Here is a 26,298-nt window from a genome sequence, read left to right on the forward strand (position 1 = left end):
GAGCGAAATGCCGAGAAAGACACTGAACAGGCGAACAGCTCATTGGCAAATACCTTAGATTGGTCGGTAACTCGGTAGGTAATTATTTCAGTCAGCTATAGGTAAATAGGGTAGGGTGGGGTAATTTGAACATGTAGGGCAATTTGAACATAGTGTGAATAACACAAAATTACGGAAAATCCATAAGTGGCATGACAATAAGACCAATGAGAGAAATTATCGTAACTAAAAGGGCTATCATATGAACGGGGTTTAAAGTTTCAGGGAATGAAGATGTTGACGCACAGTGTAAAAAATCAATTTCGCAAGGATAAACGCCTAACAACACGTCATTGCAACTTCATTGCAGCGCAAAATCTTGCATTGCTAGCGCCTAATACGCAACGGCTTTTGTTGTACAATGACCTAATCAGTGCCTTTAATCCAAGAAATTTGCTTTTGAACCCTGTTTTTAAAAATTGCAAAATAACTTTTAGCGTGGGGTAATTTGAACATAGTGTGAGAATTTCAATGAAGACAGGGATAGCTCCGAAAAAACAACGCTCCCAGTTTTTTGTTGCCAATATTTTTGACCCAAAGCAGTAGCAGATAAGTTATGCCAGTTTTAGAAAAGTTACGTCTAATATCCGTCTAATGTCTGGCATTTTCGTTGATTTTCCGTCCAAAAATGTTAAAATCAACTATTTGTCCAAATATGTCCGAAAATTATGCAGCTATCAACACTCAAAACCGTCATTTATATTGCTTATCATGTAATTTTACCAGCCGAAAAGTGTTCATTATGTTGAGATTCGCCAATCAATGCTACTGACGCACGATTACTTGATAAAAATGCTTAAGTGTGGCAGGCCATCGTCCAACGTTGTCCAGACTTCTATACCTTTGTGCAATCAATGCTGAATTGGACATTATAAAGAATCGGAACTCCGAATGTCCAGGTTCCGATTGGCACCACTACAACAGATGAAGTAAGGTTTGGTAGAGTTTTTATCGAACGGAGATGATAGACGTTCTGTTAATTGAAGAGAGGCGAATTCTGTCAACTGACCGGTGTGCAGCGTGCAGATATTGATACTCTGCAACTCTTATTTTTGTTGTTGTGTTGATTTTTCAAATGATGGTATTTTTAGAATTGCTCTGCCTATTTGTTTATTGGTCAAACAACATCGGTGCTGGCGAAACTATCTTTTTTATGGCAGGTAAAGACAGTATGTTCAAATCACCCCGCGGTGGGGCAATTTGAACACACCGTGACTTGGTGGAGAAGTGATGCTATGCTATTCAAGGTATGCTCGGCTCGTCCAAAGATAAGGCTTGCATGGTGAAAGCAAGTGACACATGCGCTACTGAAACAGTTTTTCTTCATCCAGGGTTGAGCTGGAATTAGGTACAACGGAGAAGACGTGAAAATATGTTCAAATTACCCCACACTACCCTAATTAGGATTTGTGACCTCATCAGTCTCAATGAGGCCATTACGGTATAATCCCTTACCTCGAGTCTGAATGCCAATTTATTCTTCCTTAACTGATGATCGTCTTGCATTGTCCAATGTCCATGTCCATATCAGTACCTAAGCAAGCCATTGGTTGCAAACCAGCTACCGGCCCTGTAAAACCTCATGACCGACCCTTTGCCAGCATGTGGCGTCATCTATTCAGAAAGGAGCCACAGTTTAGACCGCCGTCAGGCGCTGCCACCTCCTGGCAGAACACTGTACTGATAGTTCTCCTGGTCACCACAAGTTCTAATGGCGCCCCGGGAGCGGAGCCATCCGTCCTCAGTAGTTCATGTTGCGATCGGTCGTGGGGAAATCGACAGATTAAAGCATGACGACTGGCTGCAGTCGCCTGCCGCGGCCTTGAAAGGTTCATCGGCCCGGCTGAGGCGCGCCGCGGTGGCGCGCCTGAGCTGCGGCGTCGCCGTGTCGAGTGAGAGGCGCGCGCGCGCGGCGGGGGCCCGGCGCCGATGTGGGTCAGTGGTGAAGGTGGTATTACGGCGGGGTCGACGACCGGTACGTCGCAGCTGCAGCCGCCCCTCAGCCCTATCCTCGGCGGCGGGCGGCCAGCCGTGACGTCAGCAGTGCCCGTGTGACGTGACGGCAACAGTAGCCGAACCGGCAGCCGGCCAGGATTGGGCCAGGAGCTGCCCGAGGAGGAGAGGCCAGCCCGCTCACCGAGCGAGCAAACCATTTCAGTCGTTTGAAGTGGTCCAAAAATGTTTAATGCCCGAATAAGCTTGATCCTCTCTCTGCGCTGGAAGCAGAGCCAGCAGTCCTCAAGTCTAGAATAAGACAATTGAAACGATCATTTTGCTGAGATTCACATTATTGCAACGTCTTCCTTTATGGACAATCTGGAATCGTAAACCGCTAAAATATATTCCAAAACGATCAAGAAGCCAATGTCACATGTAGCAACTCCGGGATTAGCAAGTTATAGTTATAATTGCCCGAGAGGTAACCTGAAATGAGTTAGACCAAATTTATCCCGCACCTATAGTGGGGTCTGATAATAACGCGACCTGGTGGGAGGGGGCTATTTTTGCCCCCCCCCCAATCACATGTTTGAACGTTTGAAACCACGAAAAGCTTGCAAACGCGCGGCTAATGTGAGCCGACATACGCCGAATCGCGATTCCGGCCAAACATGGTCTCGGAAAGAAGGCCACAGGTCAAAGGTCATTTGGGTCAAGGTCATGAAATTTTCAGAGTATGTGTAAAATTGATCAATGCAAGGGTACTGAAAGTTTTGTCGCGATCGGCCGCTTTTTACGCGAGTTATTCGCAACAAACCTTAGGGGGGGGGAGGTTGCATCAACCCCCTGTGCCGGCGAGGGTTAAAAATCACGTTCTTGATATTGGGGGTTCAAAATAAAAAATCAGAGATAACAGTTCTGTAGCCCTGTTTATTATACACTTTTTTATTCCAAACATTTTCTCTATCTTCAAAACTATAGGCATGAAAGCTCTTAACGCAAACTATTTTTTTTTTGTCGAAAATGGCAGAACATAACGTCACTCTAACGTCATTTGAGGCCACCCTATCATAGCCACTGGAAAAAGATTTGGTCGCAAGGTGTAAAATTGATGTACAAGTTATACTGAAAGTTTCGCGACGATCGGCGCATTAGTTTGAGAGATATAGGTCAGATGCAATGATCAAATAATGTACGACTGATTCGACGTGGAGATGCTTTTGCTTCGTTCGAATTTGTTTGTGAAATTCCGTCACCATTATATAATCGTTTCATAATAAAAACACCTCTGGCGCTGCGCACCACACCTTTAGGCTATCGCCTCGTCATTCCAAGGATAACCCAGCTTTCCCCTTTACTCCGAAGGGGCCCTGCCGTGAGATGCCGGGTATTTGTCATCCTAATGCTTTTTATCACTGGCCGCCACAGGAGCTGTACTTAGTCAAGGATAACATTTACGATCCTCTTCTCAGTTATCGGAGGACCAACTCAGCCTTGACTCTGGAACTGCGTATGTCTGCCCAGTGCGATAACGATGAATTGTGTGAAACTTAGCCACACAGTCAAGTATTTGCAAAAAAGTAAAAGTTGATAAAAAATCGCTAAAGCTAATGAAATAATATTGCATCGCACATTCCAAACACCTTCCACTCCATGCGCCTGCTGGAGGGTCCGAGGAGTCTCTGAAGTGACTGCCTCCCCTTCCGCTTCCCCCGGTATAGTCCGAAATTTACGGCTATTCCGTTTTATCTATTGCAGAAAGAATATGTCATTGCTCATATCCAAAGACGTTTGTCTTGATCTGCGAAGCAGCACATTTTGTCATTTTCAGGGACTTTTGGGAGAAAATGCCCCTTGCAGCGTTCGTCGCAGCTGTTCTGGGCCCTCGAATGCACGCCCGTGCGGCAAAGTTCCTTCGTTAGCGTTGGAAATAATGAGGTATTGAGAAGGATGAAACATCTGGGCTCACTTGCCAGCTGGGGATGAAGGCTGTCAAGCTTAGTATGTATAAGCGTGCGACAAGTATCTAGCACAATCGGGTTGGGTGACTTGATAATGCGTATTTTTGTCGCTGCAATAGAGAGTTTGAGTCTAACTCTGCTGTTCTCACTTGTAGGTTGTACGTTAACACTGATGCATTGCTTTGTAACTATAATCACCAACCACGTGATGTGAGCTGCCTGGGCTTCCCCGTATAATATGTAGAGCTGGACACCTCACGTGCAGCTGACGGTGGCCGTCGACGGTCACTGGTCCTGTCGTCACCGTCGGCGGCCGCCGTCATCGAACCTCTCCCCCTGTCCGGGAACCGCCGGTTCCGACGGAACAAGGTCAGGGTCGGCCGGCCACCACTGTGGCCTTGGCTGTGCGGCAGAGGTTATGACTGTTTGAGGAGCGGCGACGGCACCGCGTCATCTGCAAACGCAGCGTCCGGCCCCTGAACGGCAGTGAAAGTTTCCGCGAACCACCGCAGCAATGTGCTCAGTAGTCCATCGCATCTGATTGTGATTGCGGTTCGAAGGACTGTTTGTATTCTAATTACTCATGGTCCATGGAGTATCTAAACCAGGCACAACAGCGGATATAAGTTTTTAATTGTGCTGAGGAAATGTACCGGCATGTACTCTCTCACCCCCCAAGTGGGCATAGTCATTTAGCAACAGGGAGGTTCTACATTCCATACATGGTCCGTTAAAAATATGTTGCAAAGGGCGTGCTAGTGAGTGTGCTATCTTTTCATCGTGCAAAAATAGCAGATCCTCGATCTGAGTCATGTAGACACTTGTGTTTGCTAGCAGAAAGTAGGCCAGACAGGTCATTTCAAAGTTACCTTACCGTGCCGCGAAGGCCCCGACTCACGAAAACACCATTCGGCGAACCGCGGGGTTCAACGACCGATCTGCGGCTTATCGGTCGTCAACAGGCCCGTAACGATATATTGCAGCCATTTTTGTATTTGTTTGGGCAGGTCTTAGCCATTATCATCAATAAATACGACGGCCAGGAATCTGACGGGTGACGTAATTCTGCTGAAAATGAAACTGGTGACTTGGACGCAGTTAAACTCAGGGCCGTTCACAGCACGATTTGCACAGAAGCAGCAGGTGTGTCATGAGGTGCACCATGTTACCTCCATATGTTCGAAATCCGGCGCGAAGTTTTTAATCGGCTTCAGTCGTGACATGGTTTAGCTTCTTACACAGCCGATAACACGTGAAAGTTCATGTAACTTGATTAATAAATATGAAACGAAATTGGCGAAGCCAAGAGGCAAGAATCATTTGATGAGAAGGTATATCTACCTAATCTTTTCTTGGTATGAGTACGAGGCGAAAGTGTTTCTTTATCGGTCAGGGGAGCACATTGATAAATAAGCAATGAACATATCTCGCCCGGCCTCATGGCCACCTGAGTCGGCTCCATTTCTCTCGTCTCATGTCGCGATATGTTGCTGCAGCTATAGGGTTGTTGTTGTTGTTGTTTGTTCCCTCCAGGTCGACCTCAGTCGACTGTAGCCTGACGGCTCTGCAGGGTCCTGAACGCGGCCGCCAGGGCCGCGACAACTCCGTCGCTCCGCACCTCTTCCCTGTTGGGTCTGATTGTCCCGGTGAGTCGCAGCCTGGCGCCCATCAGGGCCGGGCACTCGACCAGGACGTGGTACGGAGTATCCGCCGTCTCTCTGCACAGGGGGCAACGGGCACCCTGGCAGTCCACGTCTTCGCACTGCGGGCAGTGTCGCGACGGGTTCCGGCCGATTCGGTGGAGGTACTGGGCGGAGCCTGACCAGTGCCCCGCTCGCAACTGGTGCACATCCACCGCCTCCGCTCGATCCAGGTGTCTGACTGGTCCCGGCAGCTTCGCTCCCATGAGGCTGCGGTACCATCCGCGCGGCCAGTCGCTGACCCACTGGTCCCGCGCCGTCCTTGCCACCGCGCGGTACACCGTCATGGCGTCGACGGGGACTTCCTCTTGGTCCAGTGCTGAAGCTTGCTTCGCCAGCTCGTCCGCTCTCTCGTTCCCGGGCAGGCCGCAGTGGGAAGGTACCCACTGTAGGTAGGTACGCCTGCCGCGGGCCGCCAGCTGTTGAAGCGCCGCCCAGATTTCTCCTCCTATGAGGGTTGTTTGGGTAGAGGGGCCACCCCGGAGTGTCGCCAGAGCTGACTGGGAGTCCGTGCATATCACGATCGGCTCAGGAGGGAGGGTTTGTCGGTCCAGCAGGAACTTCAGCGCTTCTCTGAGGGCTACCATTTCAGCACGGTAGCTGGAGCAGACGTTCCCCGCCGGCACCGTGAGTAGGTGCTGCTGGCCGTCCGGGTCCTCGATGAAAACGCCAGCGCCGCCGTTTGTGATGCCTCCCTCCACCGAGCCGTCGGACCAAACCCAAGTCGCGCACTGTGGCAGACTACCTAGGTGACAGGTCGCCGCGTCTCTCTTCTGTGTGGAAGTCGCATTCAGTGGTAGTGGTCCCACGTCCAGGCTGATGGTGACCCCGCTCTTCACTTCCCACGGGGGGACGCTCGCCTGCGATACTGGGTCGATAGGGGGGCCGACACCGGCCGCCTCCCACATCTCTCGTCCCAGGGTTCTCCAGCCCGTCACGGATCTTAGACGGGCCGGGGCGTCCGACGCGGCTACTCGATGGAGCGGCTCCTCCGGGGGGAGCGCAGTCGCCTTGGCCAGGAAACGCGCAGCCAGTGTCCTTCTCCTCACCGATACCGGGAGAAGGCCCGCTTCCGCCATGAGCGCGTCCGACGGAGTGCTGCGAGTGCACCCCGTGACGACTCTCGCCGCTGCTCTCATTTCCCTCTCCAGAAGTTCCACGTGGGAGGGCGGCGTGGCAGGAAGCCAGGCTGCTGCGGCATGCTCCAGGGCTCCTCGGACATAGCCGCTGGCTACTGTCCGGAGCAGGTCCTCCTCGAGGCCCCAGGAGCGTCCGGACAGCTGACGCAGCTGCGCGATGCGTGGGCGGACCTTCTTCCTCAGCTTATGGCAGTGGGGGCCGAAGTGGAGGAGACGGTCTAACTGCACGCCGAGTAGGCTGATGGAGTCCGTGGCTGACACTGTCTTCCCCGCCATCTTAATCTGGCAGTCGACTGCGTCGCGGTGCCACTGTGACAACACCAGCATCTGGGTCTTCTCAGCTGCAACGACCATCTTCGACTTCTTTGCCCAGGCGAGAAGGGCGTCTGCAGCCCTCTGGGCCCTGTCCTTGGCTATCTGGATGGAGTTCCCGGCGCACAGTGCTGCGGTGTCGTCCGCGTACATATACGGTGAGCTATATGCGCTATATGCTATGTGCCATATATATATATGAGCTATATGCTATGTGCCCAGCGACCCATGCAGCTATAGGGTCGCTGGGCACGTCGTCCATTGTCGACAAGTAGTCCGCAGTCCGACTTGGCTATCTTTTCCCTGATGGCATTTCTCAGACCGTTTGTCCAGAGGGACAGACCGGAAGAAGCTGGGCTAATCGACGGAACTTGTCCTGTGCCCAAAGGGTGTTTGATGTTCATTGTTCAGTTGTAAAGATCCAGTGGTGTTTCAACTTAGCTGGAGCCGATCGGAGGGGACTGATTGAGTGTGACTCATAGTTCTGACTATCTTTGGCGAACACAAGATACAGCGGAGACCGCAATGTTGCCAGGTCAGAGGTTGCATTTGATTTGTAAGGTTTGTAAAATGTGATTCCCCGCTCCAGTTGGCGGGCCGGCGGCTGGCGTCTGTTCGCTCTCACTCTCATACATACAGTACCTAGCTGTGACTAAAAATGTATCAGCCAGCTGACCTGGCCCATCCGTCCCGAGTATAGGCTGACACGGCCCGTGCCATGTCGCCTCTCCCTGACGGAGCCACCAGCCAAGGCCGGTCGCTGCTCGGGTTACTCGACCGTTCGCTGATGACACGAGCAGTCAGGTGACGCCGTCACCGTCACCACCGGTGACCCAGAACTGACGGTGTGACACAACAGGCACCATACCTGCGTGCCTCATCGCCCAACAGGCGCTCTCTTGTGTCTGATGGCCTCTTGGATTCCCCTCTGTGTTTGTGTGTGGGTATACGCGTGCATACATACGTTGAGATTGGATGCATGTCTTTCACCGGCGATTGTAAAGCGGTGATGCTGGATAAAGATACTGCCAATTTGCCATGCTTTGCCAGTGAATGCAGATATATCTCTTCTAGCTCCTTGTTACTTGGCTGCAGAAGGCCTAATGCGCAGTGTCTGACCCAACGGCGAAAGTTGAACTACGCTGTGCTACGAACTGAGCTGCGCTGTGTCGAGGACAGCTCTCTGACCAATGCTCGGACGGGGTGAGGTCATTGACCGACCTGGACCGACCACCGACGGCTCCAACCCGACTGACACCCCCCGGAGCGCTGACCACTTTCACTGCATGTTAATGGAAAACGGCGCCAACGGCTAATGAAAAACAACCTCAACACTCAGTCAGTGTACAGAGCTGCGGTTGAAGCAGTCAGCCCTGGGCTTGTATCGGTGAGATTATGGTGGGCTACTCCACTGGAAAATTAAGGTGCTGTGGAAGATGGACAGTGCCATGTGCATTGTGCAATGAGCATTAGAGTTGGGCCGGTACCATGGATAAAGCTGAAATGCACCGAAACCTATTAGGCTTGAAAGTCTGCCTGTTGTGCTTTTTGTGATTGGCAAAATATGTTTTATGCCGTGAGATAGGTAAGCTGGGCGTGACACAATATCATTTGTCGAGCGTTTTTTACTCTGAGCTGTTCTCTTCGAAATATACCAAAAGCTGAGAAATGAAAACCTTTTGCAGACTTTTTAGTTGTATCTGAAAAGAAAGGAAACTTTTGGATATATTGATTGCAATGCTGCTTCTCTGTTGACATTCTAAACTTGTGTCCAGTGCAGAGCTACAATCGCATCAGAATTGGATTTACAAATGACACTTTTACCTCGGGTCAAGCCCTTGAAACCCTTTATTGACCTTGTGTACCTACTTCGACAAGGAAAGTTTGCTGCTGCTGAATAAATCGGAGGCTGAAGTGTTATATAATTGAGAGCCCAACCGCTTGTACTGACAATACACGCTGTGACTTTATCGTAACGAGTAACGTGAATCATATAAATTAAAAGTTGATCATTGCTTACTCATACTTCTTACTTACATAATACATGCTACATACCATTATTACGGAGCGAGCGAAGCGAGCGTAGTCTTTCCTTAGATTAACGGAAATTTTTGAGATGAGCGGCCGGCCGGCCGGCCGTGGTCACGCTTTTGCGAGGCTTATATCTCAGCAACCACTTGACCGATTTACATGCGGTAATTTTTGTAGGGTAGCTTCATTCCTTCTACCAAGTATTGCACTATTCCCGATGCATGTGGGTGACCCCTTATGCACGTGCCACGTGCAAAACGAAGAGGCGTCACTTTTGTAATTGTTGCAATATCTCGGTAACTACTGGGCCGATTGCGCTGAGAGTTGGCATGTAGGTAGGCACCCACTAGGCAATGCATATCCATGTGCCAGAGTTGGGGTGCTGCTGCACGTGCGCACGTGCAGGGGTCGTTTCCAGATCTCGAGAACGGCTGGACCGATGGCGCTCAAATTTGGTACACGGTTACGGAGCAGTTAGTAGGGTGCCGTGCACAAGTCAGTTGGGACCCATTTTGCACGTGCGCACGTGCAGGGTGCCGCTTCCGGATCTCGAGAACGGCTGGGCCGATTGTGCTCAAATTTGGCACATCGCTAGAGACCGATTAGTAAGGTGCCGTGCACAAGTCAGTTGGAGGTACCCCCTCGCAATTTCGCACGTGCAAGGCCCACCCTCTCGCTCGCTCCGTTAGTCGCCGCAAAAGGCGTTATACTGGTACTAGATAGCGATAAAAGAAATGACGAGCATTATGCAATACAGGCAAACTATGCTGGCCATGATGCATTTACGCAAGTTTAACGCGATGCTCAACCAGCGTCGATAGAGCAGCCGTGGTTTGGTGGTGCCTTGTAGCCGGTACTGCATATAGGGTAGTTCGTACCCCTGCCACTTGCCAGATCCAACCTCCATTTACATGCATGGCATGTGTCGGAGCAGGTGCAGGGCGGAGCGGTCTCTCCCGCGCTGTGAGTAGAGGCCGGGCGGACTGTTCCGACTCTCCGGGTCCGGGTTCGGAGCACGGGTCCGGCGCGCACCGGGTAATGTTCCGGCTGGTGGCCCGGTCAGTCCCCGCGGTCACAGCCCGCGGCCATGGGAGCGCGAGCGCCCAAATGGGCCGGACGCGCGTCCAGCACAACAGCTGGGGTGAACGCACCGAGTCGGGATGTTTGTGACCTACCTGGCCGTCCGGCGGGTCCGCGCCGATATCGGTCAGCCGGTTAGAGTGGTCATGGGACGCCCCCGCCCCCGCCCCCGCCCCCGCCCGTGGGTGGCGGCGCCAGGACTTTCTCGGGGGTGAATGCGCTCTCCGGCAGCTGGTGGTCCGGCGAGCGGCCGAACCGAGTTCCAGCGTTTGAAAGCGCAGCGGGGTAGAGGATACGGTCGCTGTATTACACGGTGAGATACCGCAGCTGAGGCGTGGCGACTACAGTGGACAGTAAAAGAGCACCGGTCGGTCCTCTCCCATTCATCTTCTCTGAAGCTTGTGCGGCTTGAGAATAATTAGACGGTGGGCAGTACAGATAATGTGCTCCCTCTCTAAAGCGTGATTGATATTGGACCATGGCAATGGACGTCTCCCTCTGAGGTTTTGCGGACAATGTTGAGGATGTTGGCAGGTTTTAACTTCGAAGAGGATTGCTCTCTGTATATGGGGATTTTGAAATGCAGATCGCGTACCATTTTAACCCTCGCCCGTAAACGGCGATCTGCCACCTTCGCCCATGCAGGGGGGGGGTTGGTGCGACCCCCCCCCCTTGGCGTTTGAAAACGGAGCGTCGTAGAGCTTAGCGGAAAAGACCAACGGATTGCTCTCGCCGAGATCTCGCGATTGGTGGTATATTTTTTGGTCCTAGGTCAACATTTGACCTACTTTTGACCGGTCAAAGGTCAAATTTTCGGAAAAATAGATTTTTTCAACTTTCCGCGGCGATTGCGGCAAAACGGTGGGAGATATCGACTTGAAACCTTCACTATCGTGTTCCTTGATCAATTCTTTATCGTTTGGTATGTATTTCGTTTCCCTAGCTCTAAAAATGGCGCGTTGGGAGCGCCGGAAGTCGGCAAGGTCACAGTCGGCGGCAGAAATTCGAAAAATCAAAATTTAAATTTTTGAAATCTGATTGTATTTTTGGATTTGGAAGGTCCATTTGCTCCCTATAGAAGCTAATATTGCTGCATATTCCCATTGAGGTGACAAGAATTAGCAAAATAGTGGTTCGGGCGCTTTTCAAAAATAGTACCGGACGCTGTTCCTCTTGTGACGTCATAGCTCCGTGACCTGACCTGACCCGGTCAAGTTTCTTATACCATATGATAGCCAATACTTGCTCCAACATGCATGGGAAGTTTCATCACGATCCATCAACCGATGTCCCTACCACCGGCAGGAAACCTCGGGCGTTGGCACTCAGTTTGTGAAAATCCGGCCGGAGGCTGTTCCCTTTGTGACGTCATAACTCCGTGACCTGACATGACCCGGTCAAATTTTTTTTATCAAAAGATGCGCAAGGTTTGCCCCATAAGGTACCCAAAATTTGGCGGCGCTGCGCGCCGCCGTTTTTGCACTATTTTCGAAAAACCTCAGGGGGGGGGGGTTGCACCAACCCCTCCCCTACATGGGCGAGGGTTAAGCTTTTATGAAGTTTTAGGTATAATATGTTAAATATATTTTGTATTTAGGTAGAAACCGTAGCCCGGCGATTGTTGTCGGTAAACAGCCGCCCGGCGCTGTGTCGGTGTCGGCAGTGTATCGGTGTCGGTGTCGGCGGTGTGTCGGGTGTCGGTATATAGCGCCGCTCCAGTTCCAGCCCACGTGCCGACCAGGAGGATATGGCCCGGCCGCCGCTGGGCCACCGGGCACGGCTCACCAAATCTACACCGCCCCACCGGCGCGTCCATTGAGTGTGCTCGGTGAATGTGAGCCCCATGTCCGGGCCGCTGCCGGGTTATCGCCCCGGGGTCATTGACCGACCCAGGTCAGTGAACCCTGCATCAGGTGCGGGCCGTTTTCTAGGCAAGTTTTTGGGAGTTGTTTTTACTCCGGAAACAACTAGGCCGATCGCAGAAGGTGGCTTGTGTTATTTTTGTTGTAGATGAGCAGGAAAAGGCCGTATGATCGGTGTAAGGGTGGATTAATCTGACAGTACGTGGTTTCTAGTTGTAGTGCTCAAACGTGAGACTGTCTTTAATACCCCGGATGGGAACAAAAGGGACCGTAAGCGGTCACCGCTGCGGGCCCGGCCGGCCGGTCCTGCGAGCATATGACACAGTGCAGAGCCGGCACAACTAGCACTGCTGACCCATATTCGGCCCGAGCGGACGGGAAGCATCTGATGCGGTATCTTACCCTCGTTTGAAGACAGGACGCCGCAGTTATACTCGTAAGCTCTGCTCTTTTTTTATAATCACGAAGAGATTACGCAGGTTATCCATATACTTTGAAAACCACAAGTGGAGTGATTTATTTATAAATATACAGCTAACATGGGAACAAATACAAAAATGTTTCCACCGCTCTTCTTGTGTATATGAAGACGATAATCCGGCACGTTTTTCATGTATTTGGTCTTCATTTGCCTACGAGTAGATCAACGTTTACCACTTAATAAAAGTTTGGAAGTTCTCTGATTAATCAAACTATCGTCCAACTCATACTTTCGGGGGTTACCTTTTTCTAATCACCTATTTGTCAAGCAGATTCCGGATGATCCCCATGTCCGAGCCGTGCACAAATTTGCTTATCAGGAAGTGTAACATGATTTCTGAGCTCGTGGAACACCAACGGACCTTCCCTTTACATGTGTGACGCATGTCCCATGGCTTAACCCGAGCCCCACTGGGGGGGGGGCTATTTATAGCCCCCCCTCCCGTTTTTCTGCAATAACTTCCAAACCGCTTGACGAATTGACGCCAAACTTTCAGTACCTTCGGCTGCATCAATTTGACACCTTGTGTCAAAATTTGAACTTCGTAGCTACCATAGGTCGGCCGGAAATGACGTCAGAGTGACGTCATGTTCGTCCGATTTCGACGCAAAACATGGAACCACGGCAATCGCTCCCAAGAGCTCAGTTTTTAAGCTAGATCCAATTTCTTTGCATGAAAGGACTCAGAATTGACCGCGCTATCAAACTGCTATCTCGGATTTTCAAAATTTTGAAAATTTCGAAAATTTTATATAATAATATTACAAAATTTATATTTTTATATTTTTTTCAAAAAGTTTTTGACTTTTCGAAAAAACCGGAATATATGTGACAGAACGCATGATTATGACTAACTCTAGCAAGTTTTAGCTAAATATCTTCAAAAATGGCCAAGTTATACGCATTATTGCAAAAAAATTCACAATTATTAATTTTTCAAATCAATTTTTCAGTACGTATTTGGCATCGTACACCAATATAAATGGCACCATCGTGTTCCTGAGCTCAAACTGCATCCAATAGACACCTTTTTTGTTGAAAAATTTCAACTTCAAAATTTGACCTTTTTTGACCTGAAAGTGACCTGACCTAAGCTAATTTCGACTCAAAATGACCTTGAATGACACAGACGACATCAAATTCGAAATCTATGGCCTAAATGGACCATAAAACATGTGTCACGTGACCGACGCATGATATAATATTTTCGTGACCTGTGATGACCTGACCCTGACCTGAAAATCAAAGTACAAGTTTGGTACCCTCAAGGTATCTAGAGCATCTGTTCACGAGTGTGGAAACCAAAAATGAGCCTGATCTGACTTGTAAGACGGCGGCGAGAGCCCAAAATGTGAACAAGCCAAAGTGCTAATAATTTTTACTTTGACCTGACCTGTGACGTCATCGGTGACCTCGAGGTCAATGAAATTAGGTTTCGCTCGACAGTTTTTCCGGGGCTATCAGACGCCGTTTGAATTTTGACGATCGGCCCAGTAGTTTCGGAGTTAGGAGGGGGGGCTATGAATAGCCCCCCCCCCCCCCCCCCAGTAGGGCGTGTTATACACAGACCCCAGTGGGGCGCGGGTTAACGGACGTTCAAATGTATCTGATTTAAACGTTTTTGGAGCATATCCTTACATACATAGCTTGCAGAGTTTTGCCAGAAATCCGCTCTTTGACACTAGGTCATGCAGGTGGCCTTTGGTGCCCATACCGGATGTATGTCTGGTGTATATCTGCTGGGCGTTGCCATGGATACCTAATTATCTCTGTCTGTTATAGGGGAGAGCGGGGCCAGTTGAAACACGGGGTCAGATGAAACATGGCTTTATTTTCAACAATATGCAACATATGGCGTTGCCGACACCACTGCGCATCCGTGCTCGACCACTTCCTTTGTCAACGGCGTTTGGGCGGCAAACGGACGGTAATTTTGATTTGACACTTGTTTTTGTGTTTTTGAGGGGCGTTTGGGAGAAATCGTTTTTATGAATATTTTGTGATATCTCATATACCTTTGTTTGCTAAAAGAAGAACTCCTGGCTCCGGAATAACACCTTATTTGGCCCTTCATTCAACATGATGCCGTCCCTCCAGCTCGTTTGACATGTGCTTTACGGCGCGTGCGAGATGGCGGGAGCGGATGGGGTCAATTGAAACGCCTCTCTGAGGGTCAGTTGAAACAGGGCCACAGGCCGTTTCAATGGACCCCGGTGACCTTTGCAATGGTTATTGTTCAGGGGCTGTAAACATTAAAGGAAATAGTCCACCTTTGAAATGAGCTTTTAAACTGAAATAGTAGTTTAATAGAGCTCAATTTTTGACCCCTTTTTCTCCAGCCTTTTGCTTGAAAGCACACTATAGCCTGAGATATTTCTCATTTCTCTCATCCGCCCATTTTACCATAGTCTATGTACTTTATGTCACCTACCTATTATGAGGAACTTTGCACTTTTAGCTTTCCAACGACCTTTTGAATGTAGCATTTGGAAAAGTAAACCGGACAAAATATCTCCTTAACCCGCGCCCTGCTGGGGGAGGGTATTTGAACACCCCCCTTGTGGTTTTTCGCGAATATCTCAAAAACGGCGGCGCGGAGCGCCGCCGTTTTTGGTAGACCTTATCATGCATCAATTCTACACATGTTGTGAAAATTTCAGACCAAGGTCATTCAAGGTCAGGTCACCAGGTCACTTGAAATCACCTCACCTCATAAAAAGTTTCAATGTCTGTCATAGCTACACCGAATGACCGATCGCTTTGAAACTTTCAGCGATTGCTAAGAGCAATAGCATGTACAAAATGTTTATCTCAGAATTTCGATATCGATGACCTAAGGTCAGGTCAATTTTGCGACTTCCCCATTATAAGTCAATGGGAGAAAATTGAAATGCGTCTCTTTTGGACGAAAGACATTATAAACACTCCCAAACACTGAATTACAAGTGGTTTAGACACACTGAACATGAAAATGGTGTCCGTGACCCCTGTTTATGCCCTGAGGTCATCTTAGGTCACGAATGGTATCTAACAGTTTTTCGCAAATAACTTTTGATAGAGGCATGCTAGAGCGATGAAAACACCTTAGATGTGTTCAGCTCGACGATACGGATCGACTGATATGCAACATGACCCTTTCCGGTCAGGTCATGACCTTGACCTGAGGTCAAATTTTCAAGTTGACCTTTCAAGGTCAAGTTATAATTCATTCGATGCGTCTTGACGAGAGGAACACGATGCCGGTAAAAGTAAGCTCGTACAAGGCTTGGGTCAAAAGTTATTGCAGAAAAACTGTTTCCGAAAAAAATCGGCTATTTTTGCAGTTTTACCCCCCTGCAGGCAAAACCGTTGACGTTAGGTCAAATCTGAGAAAATTACTAAGAAAGGGCGTTAATAGGGCTATCGAATGCGCTTTTCCGCGGCGCTGTAGCTCTATTGGTTCCCGAGTTATGCGTTGGCCTCTTGGAAATTTTCGACATTCGATCTGGAAATCGGCGAAATTTTGCCTTCAATGACCTCTGGTGACCTGACTTTTGACCTGACCAAAAAATTGACCGAAGTGATTTCGTCATTATTTTTGACGCTCTTTCGAACGCCGCCTTCCGCGTATCGCTACGTGGCCCAGGAGCCGAGTTAGAAGGGGGGGTGTTCAAACACCCCCCCCCCCAGCAGGGCGTGGAAATCCAGGACCCCCAGCCGGGCGCGGGTTAAGAAAGTGGCCTTAAAGAGGAAAACATCCCATTGTTAAGGATAGGTGCAATTGACCCCATGGGCTGGTTCAATTGACCCTCGCATCGGGGTCATTTGAAACGGGCGTAGAGCTGTTTTATAAGCATGCGTTTGGCAGCAAAATATGATTGAAACATAGTTTTACATATCTTAAAATAAAGCCAAAAGAGCATATTTTTTCATGGCATTGTGCATTTTTTGATATAACAAGTAGATCTCGCTGTGCATGTCAATATATAAAAAGTGGTTCAACTGGCCCCGCTCTCCCCTACATGTGGACTTAAACATGTATAACAAAACATGTAACCATTGAACATGTAAACAAGCTTCCTCCGGCTACTTCGATGTATGGAGTCGGACTATGGGAGCGTGTATATTGTATAACGTATTCACATGATTTGTTCCTATGAAAGTTCGATAAAAGTGCTTTAATTCACGATTCATAAAGCATGCCATGTAATCGTAACCAAGTTGGAACGTGATAGTCGGTCCACGAGTTGAATGCTCAGGGCCGTCCTGAAGTATCGCGAGATCTTGCTTGTCCTTCAATGTTACGGGATGAATGCTTGAGAAGAGCTGTTGAGAAGATATCACTGATGCTGTCAGTGATCTTTTCCTTCATCTGTTGATTGTCCACTGTCCAGGTTATATAATATATAGCCTGTCTTCCGGCGCCCAAGATGCTCAGTTCTTACGAAGTCAAGTTCAATGAAAAATAAATACTTTTGATCGATCATTTGATACCCTAAAAGAGGGATCGTTCCATTTTCTACGCTTTTCCGGCTAGCTGGCGCTGGCTGATCAGCCGAATCCAACCCGGGCGGTTGGAATTGTGCATATTGTTATGTCGTGTACCGCTATTTCGCGTACCCAGCTCTCCCTTACATAAGCTCCTTATGCGCCAGGATAGGCACTGGTGCTGGGTGGAGGGAAACCGGCGTAGTGCGTGACACCGGTTTTGGTTATGATCTCCGGGGCGTGCGGACAGCTTTGGGCACTATTGCTCCACGACGGCGGATGACGTCATCAGTCTGTTGTGTCGCCACCGGCGCGGGGGGAGAGAGGGGGGTGTAAACTCGGTACACAGTACACAGCCCCGCCCGCACCCTCCCACCGACAGACGAGCCCAGACGCTGTCATTGGCTGACACGATAGGCCACACATGTTAATGAGCCGGCCACGGTTTTCACGTATAGGGCACCCGGGGCGGCCGGTGGCGGTCAGAAAACGATTGGAGGTCGGGAAAGTTGGACGTTTGGGCCCCCTGAAGATGGAACCGGTGACCGTCGACCTCGCGTACCTCCCGCGCTACTGGTGAGTGAGCAGGGAGCTGATGGGATACTGGCCCCGCGGGTAACACCATGGGCAGAGGGCTGACGAACATGCGGGAACAGCTTTCAGCACAGAGCTGGAACGGAGAGCTGACGAGGTCCTGATCCCATGAATAGCTTTCAACAGCTGCAAGATCAGATACTTCAGTCCAGTTTTTGAGATTTAGTTTCGTTGCTGTGCGCCCTGTCACACCAAATGCTCGTCACCATCATCACTGTTCAGTCCGGTCTTCAGAAAATGCCACTTTGTAAAACGTTGCAGGCTTTGGTTCGGAGCATTTCATCGCGCGATGGACTGAGATATGTTCATTGCTCGCAGTTATGTTCATTGTTCATTCATTGAGATATGTTCATTGCTCGCAGCACTTATTTCCCATTTTTCTTAAGTAAAGCTCCTTGTTGGGATGCCCAGGTCTTTTCTATTTCCTACCTGCAAGACAAGCAGCCCCCGCTGAAAACTCAGTTAACCCGCGCCCCACTGGGGGGGGGGGCTATTTATAGCCCCCCTCCCGTTTTTCTGCAATAACTTCCAAACCACTTGACGGATCAACGCCAAACTTTTAGTACCTTCGGCTGCATCAATTTGACACCTTGTGTCAAAATTGGAACTTCGTAGCAACCATAGGTCGGCCGGAAATGACGTCAGAGTGACGTCATGTTCGTCCGATTTCGACGCAAAACATTGAACCACGGCAATCGCTCCCAAGAGCTCAGTTTTTAAGCTAGATCCAATTTCTTTGCATGAAAGGACTCAGAGTTGATCGCGCTATCAAACTGCTATCTCGGATTTTCAAAATTTTTAAAATTTCGAAAATTTTATATAATAATATTCAAAATTTATATTTTTATATTTTTTTTTCAAAAAGTTTTTGACTTTTCGAAAAAAACCGGAATATATGTGACAGAACGTATGATTATGACTAACTCTAGCAAGTTTTAGCTAAATATCTTACAAAATGGCCAAGTTATACGCATTATTGCAAAAAAATTCACAATTATTAATTTTTCAAATCAATTTTCCAGTACGTATTTGACATCGTACACCAACATAAATGGCACCATCGTGTTCCTGAGCTCAAACTGCATCCATTAGACACCTTTTTTGTTGAAAAATCTTAACTTCAAAATTTGACCTTTTTTGACCTGAAAGTGACCTGACCTCAGCTAAATTCGACTCAAAATGACCTCGAATGACACAGACGACATCAAATTCGAAATCTATGGCCTAAATGGACCATAAAACATGTGTCACGTGACCGACGCATGATATAATATTTTCGTGACCTGTGATGACCTGACCCTGACCTGAAAATCAAAGTACAAGTTTGGTACCCTCAAGGTATCTAGAACATCTGTTCACGAGTGTGGAACCCAAAAATGAGCCTGATCTGATTTGTAAGACGGCGGCCAGAGCCCAAAAGGTGAACAAGCCAAAATGCTAATAATTTTTACTTTGACCTGACCTGTGACGTCATCGGTGACCCCGAGGTCAATGAAATTAGGTTTCGTTCGACAGTTGTTCCGGGGCTATCAGACACCGTTTGAATTTTGACGATCGGCCCAGTAGTTTCGGAGTTAGGAGGGGGGGGGGCTATGAATAGCCCCCCCCCCCCCAGTAGGGCGTGTTATACACAGACCCCAGTGGGGCGCGGGTTAAAGTGTTGGTTTTGTTATTCATGCCAACTGACACGCTGTGTGTGCTAATTAATTATTTGATTTAACATTTGAAACCACTATTCACTATCTCTATTCTTCAACACATGGTTAATGCTTACGATAATAATGGTATGCATCTAAAACCTAGAACTTATCAATATGTTGCATATTTCACAAGAAGCACTGTTTGGTGGGCGCTCTCACATGATGCTTTAGACCACGACATATCAATATGGTGATGTGGGTAAACAACCGAAGGATAATTTAGCTGATATTACTATTACAGTCAAACTTATGATATGCGCGTGTTTCAGTTTGGTATGACGTTATAACATGACGTCCTTATCACTTTATGCTATGGTGACGTTATGTGGAATTTCCTATTTCTTTTTCAAATAAGTTCTCAATTCCGTCGACATAGTTTAGAAACCAAGATCTTCATATTTTAGCTTTACAGAGCCACATGCCACATTCAAAGAGATGTCACCTGAAGGTATTTCATGTAAAGTAGAGTTTTCAGTAATGTTTGTCACATGGGAGTTTTTAACCCTAGAACGCCTAGGGGGGGGGGGGTTGTATCAACCCCCCCCCCCTGAGGTTTTTTCGAAGTGCACGCTAAACGGCTTGTCGTAGCGGGCTGAAATTTTCAATACCCTCTGGGGCAACCTTTGCGCATCTTTTGCCGAAAAAAATTGATCGGGTCATGTCAGGTCACGGAGTTATGACGTCATAAGAGGTACAGCCTCCGGCCGGATTTTCACAAACTGAGTGCCATTGCCCGAGGTTTCCTGCCGGTGGTACGGACATCGGTTGATGGATCGTGATGAAACTTCCCATGCATGTTGGGGCAAGTATTGGCTATCATATGGTATAAGAAATTTGACCGGGTCAGGTCAGGTCACGGAGCTATGACGTCACAAGAGGAACAGCGTCCGGTACTATTTTTGAAAAGCGCCCGAACCACTATTTTGCTAATTCTTGTCACCTCAATGGGAATATGCAACAATATTAGCTTCTATAGGGAGCAAATGGACCTCCCAAATCCAAAAATACAATCAGATTTCAAAAATTTAAATTTTGATTTTTCGAATTTCTGCCGCCGACTGTGACCTTGCCGACTTCCGGCGCTCCCAACGCGCCATTTTTAGAGCTAGGGAAACGAAATACATACCAAACGATAGAGAATTGATCAAGGAACACGATAGTGAAAATTTCAAGTCGATATCTCCCACCGTTTTGCCGCAATCGCCGCCGAAAGTTGAAAAAGTCTATTTTTCCGAAAATTTGACCTTTGACCGGTCAAAAGTAGGTCAAATGTTGACCTAGGACCAAAAAATATACCACCAATCGCGAGATCTCGTTGAGAGCAATCCGTTGGTTTTTTCCGCTAAGCTCTACGACCTTCCGTTTCGAAACGCCAGGGGGGGGGGGGGGTCGTAACAACCCCCCCCCCCCCCCTGGTCGTTCGTGTTATGAGAAATGGCCTGGTCGTGCGAGAGTTAAACTTGGCTTGTTTGAGCTATAATGAAAGGCATTATGCAATGCCCTGGCATCTAATTATTTATGTTACAACCTTGCTCCTCTTCTGACGTCTCCTAAAAGCACATGGTGCAGTAGTTTAATGATGGACAGACATAGTGATGAGGAGACATCTCGCAGGTGGTTTATTTGGGGCGTTCGGCTGATGACATAGTTACGTGGCCCGTGATCGATCGTTGTTTGTTAGCATGGATCGGCGAGCAAACATGCTCTGTGATTTTAGCCCTGCCCGGCGACACATGGGTGTATCCGCACAGACCGCCCGGAGGAAGAGGTCACTGACCCGTCGCCACAAAGGCCGGTGTCTTTCAACACCGGGCCGGGATGACGACTGTTCTACAAAGACTGGGAACGCTCTGATCGAAGCTTCCTCGTATCGTGCAACCAGCTGATATATTTGACAGCTCTTCATCTATAACCTGCACTGGGCAAATCAACCCGGAGTGGAAGTCCCTCGATTTCACACCATGACCTCCTGTCCTCCTGCCGGTTATAGCGCTGGTAAGAGCCTGCTATTTCACAGATCGAGATACGGCGGCGTGTCATCATTGGACGAGCGGCTGTCGGTGTTACAGGCGTTTTTACCGGGCAGTATACTTTGCAGCGTTTTTCACTCCGTCCCGTCGGCCGCGGCGACCAAGGATGCCGGTGGCCAGTTTCGCCGGTTTCTTTTGCTGCTCGCCGGCCATGGCTCTGCAATATCCCGCCCACCGGTCAGTGACCCTTCTTTCACTCTGGTCAGGAGGCCAAACGCTCCCGGCACTCGGCTTTTGGAGGGTTTCTTCTCTACAACCCGGGCCGGGCGACTAGTGATAAGTCATTTCTTCCAGCCGGATGCAGACTGCACCTCTCTTGCTGTTCGGGGGAGCTAGCGGTCCGTTTTCCTTGCCGCGGCGTGAGTGAGAAGATGTTTCACCGAGGCCTGCTTTCCTCGCAATGTTTTGAAGTTTCTGCCTTGAGTTGCAATTCATAGCCATGCCTTTTCATGGGATGATGAGAGCTTCAATGAGCTGCGTGCTGTGTTCTGCTCAATATTTTCAACCTTTTCAACGTTTCACAAATGTTTTGCCCATCGTCAATAAAATGAGTTTTTCATGATTCATCTTTCTTACGCTGCTGCTTTTTAGCCATTGAGGGCTTATGACTCTTAAACATGCGATATCGGATCTCCAATATAATGTTAGAGCTGTCAAAATACGCGTTCTCCATGTGCCCGTTCTTGTTCATCCTAGGTCATCATCATTTCCCAATCCATCTTCTGGCGGTCCAAGTGGTGCAGTGGTGGCGCTGGCCTCACCACACGTTTACGTCTATGGTTCAATCGTGTCATGTCTCTACTCTCACATCTGCATTCAACCTCCTCTCGCCAGTCTATTCCGCCTTTTCCTCCCGCCTCCTCTACGTCAGCTCCTCCCACTTCTGACCACGCCCACCTCCCACTCCCGACCACGCCCACCTCCCACTTCTGACCACGCCCGCTCCCACTCTCCGACCACACCCCTCCTGCTCTCTCCGCCCCTCCCCACGGCGCTCTCTGGGCCACCGGGGCTCGTCGGCAGGGTGAACGAACTGTCCCGGCAACAGCCGACACCGGCGCCGCCGGCTGCACCGTGCATCGTGCACACTGCACAGCCACCCGCACAGGTGGCCGTGCACGGGGCGGCGAGGAGCAGCACGCGCCGCGCACGCGCCACACGCGCAGCGAGCGGCTCCGACTGGAGGGCCTCCGACGCCGCTCCCGTCTGGTCCGATGTGCTGTCTGATAATGATTATAAAGCAGTTACGGCGAGTAGTGGCATGGTGAATGGAGTCGGCGTGGGATCTGGACGACGCTGCATCGTGTCGTGACTATTCTATATTTGTCATGCTTTTTGGCGTGCCTTTGCGGCATGTCTGAGAAGTATGCTGCTGAGGATAAACGGTATCGCGATACCGAGATTGTCTTGTTTCTGACGAAGGAAGGAGCAGTTATTGTGCAAAGTGCACCCATAAACTGATTAAGTTACGAAACAACATGTGGATCACTTGCCATGTAGGTTATCATGTCTGGCCATGGACAGAGATTTCTGTTTTCGCTTCTCCGTCTTTACCTGGCTCACTCTTGGAAGTTCCATACGTGCTGTTGCGTAACGAAACAAAAACGACCCAGTTACAATCCTTGGCGCTGTAATCTCACATCTCTGCACCCTCGAGAATCCATTTACATTCTTGCATCACGGCAATTCTAATAGGACTGACGCGAGGTCTTGTTCGAGGACAGCCCCTTCTTTCTCGCAGGCCATGGACTGAATTTAAGTTAACGATGGCCCTCCGCAAATCCTGATATAAGGGAAATAGTATTCACTTAGCAGGAAATATTCACCTCTCATGCAACCATTTCAACTGTAATTTCCAAAGCCATCGGTAGGTATAAATGCAAACCGGAATAGCTCGTGTCGATTGAACGCTTTGATCAGCAATGAACGGTAATTTGCCTTAGTTGTTTTCATCCATTGTTCTTGGGAAGATTAAAGGACTATTTGGAAAGACCCATGGAACCATAAATGACTGAAGCTTGCGTATGTTCGACTAGTTTTGAAGACGTTTTTCCTCCGGTCGATTTGGATGTATCGTCGTTTCAAGGCAATCGCTTCTAGAAGTGGGTCAGGTATACTAAAATGTCCAAGTCGCAGCAGCAAGAACTTCCGTCCTCTCTCGAAATGTCTCTCAGTGATCAGCTTCCACTGCAGATGGCGACATAGAGCTCCCTCGTGGGACTCTACCGGCGCTCCCCCGCTCCCTGACCCCATTCCAGTGTGGGTGCCCAGTCAGGCTGTCGACAGCTCCGCCGGGAAAGGACACGAACAACAGACGCGTCCCTGTGAGAGGTGGGCCGCGAGCCCTGCCGTATAACGGTCCTAAATCCCCGATCGCACCTCCCCCACAAAGCCCCGTCGGAGTCGACGCAAAAAACGATGAGGCACGGAGCCAAGTCTCCGCCTCCCAGACGGCATATAGTGCGATATCGGAGCCGCCATGCCATCATTTTGTCGCGCTCCCCGGTGAAAGCGGGGTCACCTCTGGGAGAAGGGGCGTCCTCTCGGCCCCTGTTCGGCCGCTGAACAGATGTCTCGCTATGTCGTCTGCCGGCACGGGAACTGGGGCAACTCGGACAAAAAAGCGCCCCCGGCTCGGCCGGTCTGCACGCGCCCCGGTGCGCCGGGACAGCCGGTGCGGCGGCGGCCGGTTCATGACGCCCAAGGTGTGCGGTTTCAGCGGGCTGGCCGGTCAGCGCCGATCGCCGGTGTCGACAGCCTGCAGCTGGGTCGGCCGCCCTCAGAACTGGGCCGCGCGTCTGGAGAGGAGTGTCCCGACGAGGGCGGCCCTCAGATGGTGATCAGCCGCGCCGGTCACGACACGTGGTCAGCTCCGAACCCGTCCGTGATTCACGGCACCTGCAGCGGACGGTGGAAAGCTGAACAGCGACCCCATCCATCAGCGCTGATATGCTCTGCAGTGAAATGATAATGAGGGCGCTTAGCGCACGAACATTTTTTAAAGGAAACATTGCGCTCATCCTAAAGGGCGGCGGAAGCATGGTTTGCTGACTTGATCTCAAAACTGCAGCGCTCATGCAAATGGTACCTTAGCGCACGAACATTTTTTTATGGGAAACATTGCGCTCATCCTAAAGGGCGGCGGAAGCATAGTTTGCTGACTTGATCTCAAAACTGCAGCGCTCATGCAATTTAGTTAAGTTACCAATCTGTAGTAGGTATTTAGTTAACGAGCTGTAGTTTTGCCAGTTCATTTTAACCTTAGACCTATCGATTTTCTGCCTACCGACTTTGCATAATACGCAGCGTGCTGGCTTCTGACCGTCAAGAGAGGCAGCAGATCGTAACCGATTGAAAATATCATGGGTTAGCTGCGGCAACCACGTCTTACGTAAATTGTCTGGTGAACGATCCACAGATCGGATTTTTGTTGTGGTAAATGGCATCGGCAAAACGTCAAAGAGCCCCAGGATTCCGGAACCTCTGCACTTTCCTATTTATGTGCGTCCTATGATGTAGTTTTCATGGTGTTCTGTTAATGGTATATTTTTCAGGTGATTTTTTGGAAAACCCAAGGCATACAAGTGAAGGACATAGGAGCTTACCAGTTTTTTAAGCTTTTGTTTTCGTTGCAACAAAAAATTAATTTTCAGGCATCGAGAAAGTGGCAAAGTTACGGAGTTTTTAGGTCGTGTAAAGTGTGGCGTCAAAGGTCCGCGACTTGACCTGCAAACTTAAACATGCGATAGATGTCGAAAAAAATCCGGCTATATCAAATGTCAGTTGAGCCGAATTTGGCCCTCTGTATGTAACTCTAACGTGATTTCTTGAAGCGTAAAAACAAAACGTACAAGATGGCTGCAGCTCTCGGCCGTGAAATGCTAAAATGTAGCATTTGAAAGGGAATTTGTATTTGATCATTGCTTTCACTCAGCAAATTCAATATCCTGATGAAACTTAAAGGTACGAATATATATCGCTGAAGAGAAAGGGCGCCAGAATGGTGGAATTTAGCTTCAAAGTGCTTTGATTGATTTTCTTCGTAAGCGAAATAGTCGAGGCACGTTGTGAATGTGATTTAGTGGACAGTTATCTGTGTAGCCCATATTTTTACTCTGTGGTGGAATGAAAGGGACCCCACAGGCCACAGATGTCACTGATCCGTCGACTTTACCATTTGTGAGAACTTCCTCATATCCAGAGCGTTCAGTATCTGTTGTAGGAACTTCTCACCATGAGTTGACATTTACCTAATTCGTGACATCCATTAGCACTTCGATTCGATTCGTTTCGAATGCCTGCTTGATATGTATTATTCGTGTTGAGTTGCATCACGCCGGCCTGGGCCGGGCAGTTCACCGCCCCCGCCCGCGTCCCCCGCCCTGAATGAGCGCCACGAATCGCCCGTTACCGGCCTTTCTATCCGTGATCGAGCCGTATAATGTTCATTATTTCAAACGGCCGGGCCTGCCGCGTCCGTGAGTCGTGAGAGCACCACTGGCGGTGGACGGCCACGGCAGACTCTCGGCTCTGGCCCAGTTACCCATTTCCTGTCCGCCCCCGCTGCACCACATCAACCCCATCCCTCCGATACGCTGCCCGCTACCTCTACCCGTCAGCCACCGCTCGCACCGCGCACCCGCTGACCGCGGCGCCGCGGTGGCCGTTGCTGACCGGTCGGAGCACTCCTCGTTTAATGCCAGCGTGGGCCGACACGGCAGACCGCCTTTCACGCGCTGCTCATGAGAGTTATGATCGACGGCCTCGCCGGGGCGACACCCGGCAACTCCTACACCGCCCCCGCCGAGCTGTCCAGTCAGGAAAGTGGAGCCGGCCGGCCGCGCTCTGTCGATCCCGTCAGTGAAAGCGAATGGCGCTGCGCCGGACCGGCCACGACAGCGGGTCACTGACCGCTCAGCCCGGTGGACTCACCGTGGTGGACGCGGCTGGTGGACTCACCGTGG

The 26,298-nt window shown here is 49.6% G+C and overlaps 1 protein-coding gene across 1 annotated transcript; it reads right to left on the reverse strand.

Moving 5' to 3' along the window:
- Window positions 1-5,478: 5,478 nt before the first annotated feature.
- LOC122366170 lies at window positions 5,479-7,213 on the reverse strand. Its single transcript, XM_043338083.1, has one exon. It carries the CDS (start codon window positions 7,129-7,131, stop codon window positions 5,479-5,481), a length of 1,653 nt encoding a protein of 550 aa, XP_043194018.1. The 5' UTR covers window positions 7,132-7,213.
- Window positions 7,214-26,298: the final 19,085 nt, after the last annotated feature.

Source organism: Amphibalanus amphitrite, unplaced genomic scaffold, assembly GCF_019059575.1.
Source record: "Amphibalanus amphitrite isolate SeventyFive unplaced genomic scaffold, NRLGWU_Aamphi_draft 000789F_arrow, whole genome shotgun sequence".
Classification (NCBI taxonomy): Eukaryota; Metazoa; Arthropoda; class Thecostraca; order Balanomorpha; family Balanidae; genus Amphibalanus; species Amphibalanus amphitrite.